This window comes from Anas acuta, chromosome 3, assembly GCF_963932015.1.
Source record: "Anas acuta chromosome 3, bAnaAcu1.1, whole genome shotgun sequence".
Lineage (NCBI taxonomy): Eukaryota > Metazoa > Chordata > Aves > Anseriformes > Anatidae > Anas > Anas acuta.
In genome coordinates this window covers 41,137,502-41,152,951 of record NC_088981.1, presented here as the reverse complement: position 1 = coordinate 41,152,951, position 15,450 = coordinate 41,137,502, and the positions used below count along the sequence as shown (strand labels likewise).

The window sequence follows — 15,450 nt, the reverse complement described above, 5'->3', positions numbered from 1 at the left end:
CAGAAGATTCTCAGCTTGTTTCCTGCTGAGCCTGAACTGGAGGTAAAGTCTCAAGTCTCTTAAATAAAACCCTGCTCTGTGTTAAAGCAGTTGCCAGTCACTGCAAAGCCCAGAGCAATAATATGGAGGACTGCAGAGGAGAGATGTGTTACCTTGAGCTATGCTTAGGTGACAAAACTGAAGCCCAATAACTTTAACGCCACCCTGTGTGTGTCACAGAGCACTTCTGCCTCAAAACCAAAATGAGGTTCTTGCTGTGTTTGTTAAAGCTGTCACCACCCCAAACTTGTTTCTTTTAGGCTGTATCCATGCCAAGAGAGGCTCTGTATTCAGCACTAAGACACTGGTGAGAGTTATAGCACTGTCTTTTTGGACGGATGCTCATGATTATCACATTCCCTTATCATGCACCATCACATCAAAAGAGAAAGGCATGACAGCAGACAGTTACACAGCACAGGAAGACGACCTTATTGCTATTAAATCAATCATGTATGAATAGAAACAGTTTTAAAGGAAGATCAACGAATTAAATTTTAGTTAAAAGAAAAAATAAAATACTCCAGGCAGTTTATAATCTGCAGAACCCTACACAGGAACATGACTACAAGGTTTCTGTCTGTCATTAGTCAGGTAAAACTGCCAAACTCGTAAATGAAAGGCTGGATGTACCACACAGCACTGTCCACATCGCCCTCTGTCAGAGGCTGCCATCCCTGCAGCAGACAGCAGAGAGAGCAGTGCGATTCTGCACACCGGACGGGGATGCCAGCCTCGGGCTCTGTGTACCAGCAGATGCAGAGATCACAAGGAAACCTACCGGCGTAGTGGTAATTTGCCAAAGGATGACACTTCAATCTCACTGGCTTCCTCAACAGCAGCTTCTCAAGAGTAACCTAAATGAATAAGCAGAAGGAAAAAAAAAAAATTAGCACATGCAGTCAGTTGCTGCATACAACTACATTCAGGAGACTACTTGGTAGGATATTAAATAATGTTATTTTTTTTGTTGTCACACAAAACTCACACCAAATTACTCCAAGGCCCTTTAACACTGTAGCTCACAGAAGAGCACCAAGTGCACACCTCTCCAGCCTTCATTAGCATAAATGTGGCTATTAGCAGCTTGCAGCAACTCCCTCCCTCCCGATTGTCACAGACAAATATGATCATAGTGTTTAACTTGATATTATTAATTAATACTAATATTTAATGGTTGATTTGGTAGCATTGTTTTAGAACACCTGTTTAAGTCACCATCTGTCAGGAATGACAACAAGTATAGGTAATTCTCCGTTGGATCAGGGAGAAAGATGATTTGTATATTCCTGATTTTTTTCCCCCAGATGATGCATATTCCCATACAGCAAATGTCGAATCCTGACAATAAGACTCAGATACCTGTCTCAGAGCCCCCAGATAAAACCAATGGAGCCTGACGGAAGTGGGATGCAAGTTAAAGGACACCATATTAGCTTATCTTGTGAGATTCATTCCAGGCCCATGTTCTGGTGCATTTTATTTTAAACTGGCTCTCCAGGAACTGGGGCAGGACCTTGTCTTTCCTTAACACTGGGCAAAAGGGATGTTTTGCCTCTTAGTAATGTTCCCGTCACAAAGCTAATGCAAACATTTGAAATGCATCATTTGTATGAGAACTGTATGCAATTACCTCACAGTACCAAATAAACAAGTAGATGTGATTGCTGCTAAAATATATATATATATATTTTTTTTTTTTATAAGGGCTAGAAGAAGACTAAGCTCTCTCTGACCACAAACCCTGTGAAATATCAGGTCTGGAGAAAGCACTGGGAGACAAAGTCCCAAGGCTATAAACCAAGCAATCTTATCTATCTGAAATATACAGTAAGCCTTCAAAGAAGGACTGCTTTGAAATTTAAATTTATTAAAGAATGAAAGGGAAAAGTCATTCCCCAAAAATGTTACAGGATGCTTAAAGCATCACTGCTAATCAATCAGAAATCTCCTTATTATATAACCATATCTAAATCCATTTAATAAAGCATGCTAATTTATCTGCAAAGAGGATCATCTCTCCCGTTTCAGCTTATCTTACCATAATATCTCCTTTTGCCTCAAAGAGGGAGTGCAAAGCATATTCCGAGTTAGTTCCTCCACCAGGTAACACACTGGAACAACTCATATTTAAGAGGTCTTCCACTGTTAGAAACAAGTCAACATTTTACTGCTAATACTGTACCAGTCAGTTAAACAACCCGAGCCAATGATTCTGTAACTACAGACAACGTAGTTCAGGGCAGCAGCTTTCACGTTTTCCCTCCCCAGGGTAATTTTTCTCCTGGTTTTAGGATCACTCACTGAGGAGGGGACGTGACTGGATTTTCAGAGCATGTCCCTAGGATGTGATGGAGTATTATAAAGCCAGAGGCAGAGACCTGGCTGTGAGCAGTGGCTTGCACAGATAGATATGGTCAGCGGTGCTGCTGCACCAAGAAAGCTCCAGTCAGGGCAGAGGAACAGAAGTGAATGAACTACACTTGAGCAGGAATAAACTCTGTTCAGGACTGTAGTAATCAATAACACCATCAAATTTCATCTCTATTATGGTCCCAGGAGAGGCCTAGGAACCAAGAGCTGCCTCTCACCTGTGATCTCTGCCCTTACCCCAGGCAGTGCAGTGCCCAGAAATCTCTTCCCAGCAATAACCTTTCCCTGTTGGCTGCCAGAGAACATTTCATCCACATTAAAGGCCCAGAATGTTGCTCTGAATCTGTAACATGCAGTTCTGGTCTTCTGCCCTGAGTTCTCGGTAATTAACACTCTCTTGAATGTTTTGTACAGTATACAAATGAGAAATTGATGGGAATTTCTTCAGCAGGCAGAGGGTGATGTATGGGTGTTTAGAACAGCAAGTCATCATACCCCTTTGTTGGAAGACTTTGTTCTCCAGTTCTGGCCATGGTTTCCAAACCAAAGTAGCCTTGTGCACATCTTTGTCCATTAGCAACCTGTCCTGCAGCTCAGGAATATCAGCCTGGAACCTGGACCCAATATTGATTCGTCTATAAGAACAAACAAACAAACAAGTATTCAAGCATGCAACATGCAGAAAAAAACGGAAGTCACATTAGCGTTCACTTTGTTCCCAACAAAACTTTTATTACACTGGAGCGGCAGGAAATTGTGTCAGACTGCTTTACGCAATGCTTTGCTCTCAGTGGGATAAGTATTTTGAATATTAGAGAGAACTGATCTCTCGGGGGGAAACCAGAATTTCCATACACAATTTAAACTATATTGAGACACCGTACCTTACAGATAAAGAAAACCCAAGCTGGTATATATACATGCTAATCATATATATCTACATATATGTATATATATAAAATACAAAAGTACTGGAGCAGCATATGTTCTCCTTGTGACCCTTTCTCCAGCCATCATTAACTGTTTTCCACCTTCAGTGGCTCCCACCAAGCCTCTCCTAGCATTTCAGAACCACGACACCCACACCTCCCACAGGCACTTTGCTCCAGGAGTCCTTGGCCATCACGCCGAGTACCCTTAAATGCATCCAGACCAACATGCATCCAGGCAGCCGAACACCACCTGCCCAGTTCAAAATATTTCAGGGCACGCACTCTAGGTTGGAGCTAGTCTATAAAAACAGTGACAGAAGCAATATTGTTTTTCTTACGGTTCAACAGTCTGTTCTCCGGGCCCAGGCGTCACTGGAATGACACTTCCATCAATACTATCTGAAACAGAGATTGGAGTGCGGGGTGATTACGACGTATTTTGGTAACAACAGTATCCCTGCTGATGCTCCACCACCCAGGCTATTTTGCCACCTTCCTATTAACATCCTGCAGGAATTGGTGAGACATCAGGCTACATCTGGGAGAGCTAGCAGCACCTGGGATGTGTTTGGCTCAAAATTACCTAGTTCCTGCATAATCAGGCGTACTTCTCGTGTAAAAGAGTAGTCAGGCACAATACACAGGGTTAAGTAATAGCTGAGGGGCTAAAACAAGTTCACTTTAAAGCACATACCACCAACAATAACTAACAGTTCTCTATACTCTGCTGGTCTGGAGGAGAACATTAGTCAGGGTGGCAAAACAGCTGAACACAAAGAACACACAATGATTTAGGTTCCTTAAAGCAATTCTTACTTTGGCTTTTGTAGCTGTAGCTCTGCAATACCTCCCCTCCACCTTTGACTGTACCAATCAACGCTGCACCTCTGATGTACCTTCATTCATAGCTACAACATCTTCTGGCTTGTTTGCCATGCAGTCTTTCCCCCTTTCAGAAAAGCTATTGCTTTAACTCTTCCTCACTCTCCCTCCTACCTGACCTACAGTTTTGTCCTATTCGACTCACAACTGTAACCTCTGCAAGTCAGAAGTGTTGATACTTCAACTGTTCTGAAAACATCCTTTCACTGAAGCACTGCGAACATCTTTTGTGAGATGAAATGATTTTGTAAATAATTCTGCATCGAAATGCAACCCCACCCCCCCAACCCTCCAGTCAGGAGTTTCCATTTTGCTTTGTTTTTTGAGGAAACTAACAACTAGATTTTAATGAGGTTATGAGAAGACAAAAGATTCGTGCACAAACTACTTTCCTGAAGGTGGAGATGGCCAGTCCTGATTTCTATTTCCCAATTTTCTCCAAAAAAGAGCAAGCAGACAGGAAGGAAAACATAAGATAAATCTGTGAGTCTACTCATGCCTACCCCAAAGCATGACAGGCTATGGCATTTACCCTTGCTGCCTCCAACAAAAAGCCACCCAGCATGTTTTTTCATCATTTGAGCAGCACTGGTGTGGTACTGCAGCGCAGAAAGGAGAACAGGGAACCAAAACCACATCAGCACTGGTTAAAAAGAGTTTGTCACATGCTTGTCTCCCAAGCCAGAGTGGCTCTGATGAGAGGAGAGATAGGTTACCGACCTCTCCAAGAGAGAAGTGGGAAAAGTGACAGGAGCTTCACTTTCTTTGGATTACAGGACACAGGTGGTGGTCTGGTAAGTAAGATTTTAGCTTACTCCTTGCATTTTCATGCTAATAACCTGCTCATTTTACAAAGCTAAGAAGGAGTTGAAAGAAGGGCAATGGGAGCTCTAAGGTATTGCTATGATAGCACAGGCAACCATCACAAAATACACAAGCCGTTGGTGACCGTGTCTGGAGTGACTCAGAGTACAGTTACCACCTCCTTTCTACTGGGAGGCTTCTTCTATTCTGTTATGGAAAAGTTACCCTTTCTCAATATTTAGACATAAAGACTGTCTAAATCGTTAAAGGTAACAAATGTCACGCCCATGTCTCTACCACCATGATCAGGTATGGTTAGCCACCTTTTCTTCTGAAGCACCAAAGAAAAACAAAACCCCAAGGCTCAAACTAATCTCTTCCCTCCATCTCAGACGGCCTTGCTGCATGGAGAGGCACAGCAGTCCTTCCTGGAGGCAGCCCACGGTGAAAGATCTCAGCCCTTCTCACTGGTTAGGCCCCTCTGTTCACTTCGTGCTTGTAACACCACCGCTCCCAAATCCAATGCAAAACCACTGAGGAAGACAGACTTGTCCTGTGACATAACACAACCAGCCACACGCGTGCTCACACATAAAACCCTCAGTGTGGTACCACCAGGAAAGAGCTCGGCGCTGTCTGCTACCCGCTGCCCCCCTGTAAACCCAGCACTTACTGGACCGACACAGGAGCACCCGTGGAGTGGGTGTGAGCGGCGTAAGAGGCAGCTGAGCGTGCGAGGTGCTGTGAGATGACGTGATGACGCTGCTGAAGAGCCCGGAGCCTTGCCGAACGGGACTAAGCATCGGTGGTGGAGTGTAGGGGGGGAGCTCGTGCGGCCGGTCCAGCAGATGATCTCCGAGGATGCGGGGAGAGCGAAGCTGACTCTGGTACAGCATGGCACCGGAATGGGACATGCTGAAGTTGAAGGAAGGAGGAGGTATGAAGAGAGGTTCGGGTCTGTGCCGATACTTCTTCTTGTCCTGCAATGGTTTTAAGTTTTCTTCCAATTTTGAAGCACTTTGATGAGTTTTTTTGCTGATTTCCTAAAGGAAAACATACAGAACTGTAATATTCAGCCATGCTTACATGTGGTTTGCATTGAACGCAATCCCCTGCAGCCTAGGGCACAGAATACAGCCACAGAAATGCTGTTACCAGCAGGCAGTTATTCAGGTACTGGTCAGTACGGTATCTGGTCCTACCCAGAAACCACAGAGGAAAGAGGAGAGCCTGGAAGAATTACCCTCACCTCCCACAGGGATCCCTCTGGGTCAAGGCAGGGCTGAGCTGGAGGCACAGACCTGGAGAGGCTGCTGCCAGCTTTTGAAGGTGCAAAGAGCAGCCCCCTCAGGCCATGGGTCTCCCACACCCTTCAGCTCCACCTGAACACCCTGGGCACTTTAATTTGCACTGAGTACACAAAGGCTATTGCAAGTTGCTTCACTATCCAGCCACGGTTTATTAGGAAGTTTATACGAGATGTTTTCCAATGCATTTATTTTGTTTGACTAGGAAGGACGTATGAGCTCAGTGAAATTACTGCAGCACTCAGCAGCAGGAAAGGAAGAAAAATGTAATAAATTCAAATTCTTCGCCTCTTATCACTACATTCCCATCAGCTTGAGCACAGTCCAGCTGCAACAAATCCTAAATTTAACTCTCTCCTCTTTTCTTGGAGGAAAAAAAGGGTAGTGAATAACCATTTGGGAAATTCAGGCATTCAAACACTCCTCAAATTTGAAGGTTAAAAATCATTTAATACTAAATCCCTAGAAATCACAGAAAGCAGAAGATACAACAGTTGTGCAAACCTAGGATCTGGCTATCCTGAGGGTGGGTAAGAAATAGGTTTTCAGATTATGCTTTAAAAACGTACAAAAGCTGGTAGATGAACACTAGTAAATACGCTGCTTTAAGGTGCACAGATTGGAGATCTATGATTAAACTGGAAAGCGGAAGAAAATTTTTGACAGACAAAACAGGGTTACTCCAGAATGTCTGCATCATCTATAAGTACTATTACTATGTAAAAGAATTACTACCATGTCTGTTTATACAATATATATCTTTACACCATGGGTGGTTCCTGAGAATCACATTCACCCAATAAAAATCATGTTAAAGAAGCATTAGCACTGTCACCCTTTATCCCTTACATTAATGTGTTCCAGCTTGTGGAAATGTTTTTGATTACAGAGGTCCTGTCCTCTCTGTTAGATCATGGCTGTATCCTCTCCAACAGCTGTTGATGGTTTTGCTCTCCAAAAAAGTTAAGTTTCAGAAAATTTTTCCTTTAGCGGAAGAAAAAGTGCAGCTTTGCAGAGAATTTTACAAATAACGATCATTCAGAACAGCAAGAGGGTGAGGGTTACCTATAGTCACAGACAGCCCGCCACGATGGTGAACATTTAGCGTTCACAGAGGTGAAAGTGTAAAGACTCTAAACTTAAGAAAACAACAACAAACTAGCAACCCCTCCAGCCCCCCCCAAAAAATATAAGTCCAGATCTATGTCTTCGATTAAAGGCTTGTTTTGTTCTGCTCTTTAAATGTGAAAGAGCTGGCATTCTTCTCACTAGTGTAAGATCAACTAACCAGCCAAGGTGACATCTCAAACAGTTAAGTACATCTAAGTACACCAACGCTATTTCCAAAAAAGGCCACACTGAATATTCAAGGAGATCTTGGTGTCCATGGATTTTCAGTGCAGAATCACCTCAACACTACTCTGAAGCTCCAGAAACTGATGTCCATTATTCAAGAATTTATGCTTCCATCTGCCCCAGCTCAACAAATCCACTCTGGGTAGACCCTAATGGACCTCACTTGACTGCTGGGTTCACCACACCCAGCATCCCATAGTCTTGCTGAAGACTTACTTCCTTCTGCTGCTTGACTTCTACTGATTCCATGAATTTGTGAGCAATTTTCTGGGCAGCTCAAAGCACAGTGCAAATGCAACGTGGCTTCAGTTCTTTGGTTAAAGAAGAAAATTAGTCTCCAATGGCACAATCCCTTTACAGAAGAAAAGAGAACTGCAGATCTTGTGGTGTTTGAATGTTTCCAGTGCTGCTGCTTAAATAAAAGACAGGATCTAGGATCTAAATTCAGGAAACTGAATTTAGTTTGCTTGGGCAATAACAAAGACTACCAAGCTTAATTTTGAGTGAATGAACATGCATTTAGCCAAACTCTGGCAGATTTAATCACAGTCATTTTATAAACGTTGCAGAAATACACAAGCCCAAGCCACCTACTCTGATGTCTCTAGAGAAGATCTCCCACTCAGAGCTCATGGATTCAGAAAAGACTGTCCCTTTCCTCTCCAGAAACTAGAAATAGAAAAGAGAAACTGCACTGGCAAGTTACAAGCTAAGTACTGTGAGATGCTGGTTTCCACAGTAGAGTGGAAGTTCGTGTGTAAAATTTCCATCTGAGAGGAAGAGAGTAAAGATTTTCTGTGTATTTAAATTAGCAGGCATGTCTGAGTGAAGGGTGAGGGGAGGGGGATAAATATACAGATACTACAAAGAGCCACCCATGATGGTGTATGCTGTCCCCTCATTTAGCCATCTGACTGGTGAGAAAATAAAAATCACTGGAATATTTCTCCACATTATTATATAGATAATATTATGGATAAGTAGAGTACTTCTACTCTCCAGTAATCCCTTATCATGGCGTAGTCTGCGAGCACGGATTCAAAACAATGAGCAGCATCTATTCCTGGACTGGACTGTGAACAAAATAATACTGCTTGCTCCAGGACTCTTCAGGAAAACAATAAAGAGTGTTCTCACATCTCATTCAAGGGCTCATCAGTTCCTCGTGCTACTTGACAATTTCAGTTTTATGAGCGAAATGAAAGCACTAAGCACAGCCATTTTTCCTATGTCAGAATTCCCAATGATTAACCCTTAGATCTGATGCATGCAGAAGGAAAGGGAAAAATGACTTCGTTTTAAAACTCCGAGTCAGCAAGCTTCGTATTGGCTCACAGCACGCACTAAGTACAGCACAGTGCCTTCCTATCTACAGCTGAAATGAGAAGCACATATATCTGACTCAAAAAACAGGAAGAAATAAAACTGCCGAATTTAAGCAATAACATAAAAACAAAGCAGCCTGAAAAGGAAAAAACAAAAACAGTAAAAAGATACCAAATCCCTTTGTTCTAGTGGGATAAAAAGAATATCACATTCCAATTTCAAATGGCTTATTTTCAGCTAAGTCTTGATTCCCCAGTAAAGAGAAAATTAGTATTTTCAAAGGACCGAGGAAGAAATGATACAATGCCATGGCCTCTTTTTGTTTTTTAGGCATCATTAGGATTCCAGAAAATACTCTAAAACACGGGCATTTTAGAACACAGCAGCACTATAAGCAAAGGGATTTAACAAGCACAGCACGGTTAGTGGCAAGAAATGCAGCACTCACAGAGGACGAGCAGGGGTTGGCCACTTTGGGACTGCACGGTGGAGAGTAAGTCATCTTCACGAGAACGGGCATCTCATCATCTGACACAGAGTTGGCAGGCTTGTCTTTGACTGTGGCAGTGCTGGCAGAGGGCTGCGTGCTGGGCTCGGGTGACAGAAGCTTTACAGGGACAGACACTGGCATGATGATGGGCGCGAGGCTATCCACCTCTTTAGGCAGCGGCTGCTGTGGTGGTTTCTCTCCTTCATCCTGTACAGACAATTAGAGGCTTTCAGCCCGAGTGAGGGAGGGCTGCTTCTGGATCGATAACTACACAACGTATGCACCGTGGCTGAAAAGAAGTGGCCAGGGTTACGAAACACACAACAGCCTTGCTTCTTGGACTCTTTGCCTTGAACGAAGTTGGCAGATTACTTGCAACTCCTATACAGGATTTAGCCTCGGTGATAAACAACCACATTAAGCATCTTTACAGATCACTCACAGAATGGGCAATAAAGATGTGCCCCTTTTTTTAGATCTCTATGAAGGCAGAATTCCCCATCACCCACCTAAAAACAAAGAGATACACATGGTGTAACTGTGGCAGCTCTTTGCCTTCCCGTAGTTCTCCCCATCAAGAGAGAATTTTTAAAATATCAGGACACTGAAAAACTGATTGACAGGCAAGTTATTTTTATTCAGAACAATTTAAACCCACATTTTTCATTTGGTATTTGTTGATACCTATAGAACTAAAACACTCGGGAAGAAAGCTGTCAAAGATTCAACAATCCTGCTCCTTCAATTAAAGCCTGGGAATGCTTCTAATAAACATCCCTTAGTCATCTAAGTAGTCCAAATGAAAATAAGGAAGACTTGATGTTCCTGATATTTCTAATATAATAAACAAACACAAGGGGAAAAATTCAGAAGCTTGTGCCATGACTTCGTCGTGTGTTTGTAATGTGCAGAGACACAAAGAGGCACAAACATTGTGCTGTCCTCCACCACTCTCTCACTTTTAAGCGAGACTTCTGGCCTGTAAATTAGCAGAATTCTGTGCATTTCTACTTCCACAGGGTGTGACATAAAACAGCGCCAAGGAGAACAGGTTTTCACAGCAAAGCAAAGCGTGGCAAAGCAAGCAAACATCAACATCGAAAGAAGAGAGTCAAATACTGAAGTAAAATGAACTGCTACCTGTTTGAAGTTAGGAGATGCTCGTACTCCTCCATGAGATCTCATGTGACCATTCAGAGCAGGCAAACTCTTAAACTCCTTCAAGCATATTGAACACGTTAGCTTGTTCTTCACATCAGCTCTCTCAGGAAGTGTTTCTCTGTTCTGGCCACTATTGTTTGTTTTTTATTTGTTTGTTTTTTAGCATGGAACAGAAGAAGAGACATCAGGTTGGCATGTTCCTTTCATTGCAGAGGAAGCTTTTTTGTTAAGGAAGTCAATAAAATTTTACAGCTAAATGTTTATGAAGCCACAGCTAAGCACAGGGTGAGTACTGTGGAATACACAGGTGATAACCTAGGCCAGCTGTTCCCAAGATGGGAAGAAGGAAACCTTCAAGTAGGAACTCCCTCTAACATGCTTTTATAAGGTGACCCTTGACATGGAAAAGTCTGAGAAGCCAGGAGATCTATTGTGACAGATCCTCACTTCCCCTCTGTGACAGCACTCAGCGAGTACTTGGATGTACTGCCCCTACTTAGGGCTGGGGGATGGATGCCTCAGCCCTGCAGAGGCAAGACCTTAAGAAAAATAGAAGGTCCCTGCTGCTGAAGATACAAATCTAAATGCATCATCGCCCTTCTCTTACAAATGCAACACCGAGTGCAGGCTGTTCCTCTGCCTGGTTCTTTTTTTATTTTGTTTTTTTTTGGGGGGGAAAGACAAAGCGCTTGATTTTATTGCTAGAAGGGTGTGGAGTGTAAAATCACACAAGCTTATATCCACAAAGCTAAAAAAAGATGTTTCTAGAAGAGTAAGATCTATGACCTACCCAGACTGCATTCTCCTCCCTTTAAGCTGCAGCACTGCTTTGTATTTCTCATATTTAAACCACTAACACAAAATATTAATACCTTTGTTCTGGCGACAGCGGCTGCAGTCTGCCGTCTGACAATTGCACCTGCTATCAAAGGAGGAGAGGGAAAACGAGGGGAAAAAGGCAAAAAAGATTTTTTCAGGAAACAGTAATACATAAATGAACATCCTCACAGCTTTATGCATGCATTTTGCATATGATTTTCTTAATACTACAGGTCTCTGAACTGAGAGCCTTACATGTATCCAGCAAATCAGTGCCCCTGTGAGCATGGCGAGCACAAGTTTTCTTGCACCCACCTGCTGTTCAAAGCATTCCCTCTGACCCAGCAGTGTTACTTTTGGAAACAAGGAGCTAAGTCTTCGTGCACATTCAGGCCCTCAGGCGTCAAAAAAGGAGCAGGAGGACCTTGCTGTAACCGGGTTCCTCCTCCCCTGAACCTGACCCCAAGCTCCCCGAACCCTCTCCAGAGGGAGCCAGCAGCCCCACAGCAGTGGTTTCGTGCTGCTGCCAGCCTGGCCTGTAGCCAAGCCAGCCATGCAGACAGCAAAGTCTGTTACCACAGCTCCCCAAATCACCCAAGCAATGCCCACTGCTCACATCGTACCTTCCCGGCTCTCCCGCAGCAGTTTCATTTCCATACCTGGCTGCTCTTCTACAGAATAAGTTTGTCTGAGCAGGGATCTGAAATGCCACCTACCTGAGGCCACCCGGCGCTGGGTGAGTCCTGCTGAGAGCTTTTGTTGTTCAGATGAGCTCCCGAGGGTGGCAAAAGAGTTCGATGAGGGACAGCGTTACCCACAGAGTTGATCTCCGGCCGCGCAGGATCTTCCGCTGTCTCTGGCGGCGTGAGGCCGACGTGGGAGTTCAGAGAGGGAGCTCTGCTCTCACTCGGGTATTGCTTCTGCTGGTCGTGCTGCTGCTGCAGCAAACCCTGCGGGTACAAGTGCCTGTACTGCTCGTGGGGGTCCTGGTAGCAATACTGAGGCACCGCTCCCAACTGGATGAGCTGCACAGGATGACTCGGGTCCTGAGGGTACTGGTGGGGTTCGTGCATAGTCTTTGGATCGGGTTCCCGGTGATACGGAGGAAGCTGCAGTTGCATCTGTTGCTGCTGCTGCTGGAGCTGCTGCATGACGGGTTGCGTTTGGTAATACTGAGCTATTTGCATCGGGCACTGCCTCTGCTGCTGCTGCCGAGTTGGCTGTGGCTGCTGCTGCTGGATCTCCTGTATCGAGAGCCGCTGATGTCCCTGCTGCGGCTGAGCGTAGTACTGAGCCTGCTGCAAGTGCTGCATCTGTTGCGGTAGGAGCTGCTGGGACTGCACCTGCTGCACGTGCGTCTGCCCTTGCTGAAAGGCGGAATGCATCTGCATCTGCGATAAATGCTGCTGGTAGTCGTAGTACAACTGTTGGTGCTGCATGACTTGCATTTGCTGCTTTTGCTGTGTGCTTGCAAAATTCTGGTGCGTTTGCTGTGGCACTGGTTGATATCTTTGTACACTGGAAGTTACAGGCTGTTGCTCAACCGCTGGCTTCTGGGACAGCAGCTGCCTGAGCGCACTGTCACCAGGATTATCCACCATCGTAGACTCGGTGTGCAAAACCTGAGCCATGTTGTTGACTTGAATTCTCAGATTTTGGTTAGCAAATACTTGCGTAAAGGAGTCCAATTTATGCAGGACCCCACTGGTAATTTTTTGCGACCGATTTTCGCTGGGTTGAGAATAAGGATATTGGTATCCGTCGTGAGACTCCCCCTGCCCGAGGGGGCTCCACATTGCGCTTTGATTACTCAAATTGTTCCTCGCTGGGACATGGTTTCCTGAGCCAGAATGTGTCCATGTTTGTCTAGGTGTATCCATTGACCCAAGACTTTTTGAACCTACAGGCAAAGCTATACTGTCTCTTGAATCTTGGGGAAACTGGGGGGACAGAGGGGACGCCTGGGGAGCATCCATAACAGATGTCCCGTAACTGTGGTTTAGCGATGGAAGGGAGTTCATTTGGTGCTGTTGGTAGTACAAGTTCTCGTTGCTGTTGGCAGCATGGTTAGTTTTATACAATTGCTGGTCCCCCATTTTTGGTCACTTCTGTTCCAAGCTTACAGGCACGCGAACCATTGAAATCTCTATGAACCCTGAGATAGCTGAGTGAGGGAGGGGAGGGGAGGGGAAGAGAAGCTAGGATTACTTATAGTTCAGCATGTCCGTGTGCATCGCAAGGACTAAGATTTCCTCCAGTCTGTCAGTAATTCCAATCGCAGACTCAACGTTGCTTCACATCTTCAAAAAATGGACCACAGCGCATATCTTACACAGACCGGTGACAGGTTCAGCGCGCCAGGCACCTGTGGGGCAAGAGAAAGGCAGGGTAAGTGCTGGCTTTCCACATAAACTGTTCTCCTTACTGCCTCAAAGCAAACTGCAAAATCTCCTGGTTCAAAACACATAATCATATGCAAAATTGTAGCAGCTGGGCTATTCCAGAGCAGTTAGATTACTTCATCTCATCCCATTATCCTGCTTCTTCTCTAGTTCTCTGATAAAATCATTCTGCCAGACCCATAAAGGCCCGTTCTTCTAAACCAAGAGTTATTTCTTCCTGAAGTATATGAGCATTCAAGCCATAGCTGGCCACATATTGCTCTCTTGTGACTAGCTTTAGCCAGACAGTTAACTATCGAGCCAAATCACCTTTTCTAGCATTACAGCTTTCTTGTCAGAAGCAACACATCCATTTTCTAGCATGAAATAACAGACGCCTGCACAAAGGCCTGAAAAGAAGGGTAAAAGAAAACCAGGGCTTTCAACAAAGCTGACAGTACTCAGATTAAAAGGACCTCCAAAAAAAAATATGTAATTGCCATCCAGGATTTGCACAGAGCCTTCCACAGCTTCTCACAGCTTTCAGGGTACCTACAGGAAGCATCCACCAGTGGAATGAAAACAAAGCATCACTGAAGAGTAAGATGCAAGATCAATGCTCATTGCCGTGACAGAACAAACAAAAACCCTAAAACAAGTAAATAAATAAATAAAAACACACCCCCAAATCACAAGCACAGTTACCCAAATGCAGCTGTGCTTGCAGCTTTCTTTGCTCACCTGTTTGGAATCTGATCGGTGCTAAGAGCAAATAAGTCCTTGGAAAGCTGTTATGGTCGCTCACCTTACACCAGAAGCACTGAATTCCAGCCTCTCTTCTCCTCTCTTACCTTTCTTCAGTTTGCATTATTTTAACAGACTAATTCATGCTAAATGCAACCATTTATCTTTCTCACCACACAAACTGCAATTCAGAACAACACTTCACCGACGCCTGTACCGTTTTCAATGAACAGCACAACAACAACACAAATGCAGTCACGTTACGAGGCTGTTTCTCCATCCCACAACACGACGCGATCGCTGTGCCTACAATCATCCACATGCAGGGAGGCACAGTGTGCCTGCACACATGAGTACGTTTCAACATAAACCGTGATTCTGAACTTGAACAAGAACACAACAATATTAGCCCACAACTTCAACCCTGCCCTTTCACATCTGCCTTTCTACACGTAACACTTTCCATCAAAGGCTCCTTTATACCGATCTCCTTACCTTTTTTTAACCTAAGAGAATCCTTGATGTGGATGAATAAACGTGAAGCCACAGATACAGACAATTTTAACCATTGCCAGATGCATATTAACGAGTCCTGTGCTAGCAACAGCAAATAAGAGCAATATATAGCTGCGGGCACAAAACCCCCTTTCCGTTGTAGCACAATGTATGACAGAAAACCATAGCTCCCAAGGAAGAAGGCTTTCAGTGCGTACAGTTTTTGTGTACACCATCTGCAACCATTAGTATGTAACTTTTTCACGTGACTAATAATGGCAGCGAATAATTGCAAGCTTATTTCCCCTTCCAGAAATATGCATCGCTTCGTATTTGCTCCG

General features: G+C 44.2%; 1 protein-coding gene across 7 annotated transcripts in view; it reads right to left on the bottom strand.

The window, feature by feature from the left end:
- Positions 1-15,450, bottom strand: part of TRERF1 (transcriptional regulating factor 1) — a 101,370-nt gene that overhangs the window by 10,920 nt on the left and 75,000 nt on the right. For 4 of the 7 annotated variants that reach the window (XM_068676762.1, XM_068676764.1, XM_068676763.1 and 1 more), the window contains exons 4-12: positions 12,206-13,854; positions 11,543-11,592; positions 10,650-10,800; positions 9,468-9,716; positions 5,704-6,073; positions 3,683-3,743; positions 2,908-3,047; positions 2,081-2,184; positions 821-896 (exon numbers count right to left, since the gene is read on the bottom strand). In XM_068676762.1, the coding sequence (XP_068532863.1) occupies positions 821-896; positions 2,081-2,184; positions 2,908-3,047; positions 3,683-3,743; positions 5,704-6,073; positions 9,468-9,716; positions 10,650-10,800; positions 11,543-11,592; positions 12,206-13,585 (2,581 nt within the window). In that variant the 5' untranslated portion in view covers positions 13,586-13,854. The remainder of the gene's footprint in view (positions 1-820; positions 897-2,080; positions 2,185-2,907; positions 3,048-3,682; positions 3,744-5,703; positions 6,074-9,467; positions 9,717-10,649; positions 10,801-11,542; positions 11,593-12,205; positions 13,855-15,450) is intronic. The other 3 variants (XM_068676766.1, XM_068676768.1, XM_068676767.1) reach the window with 3 other exon arrangements.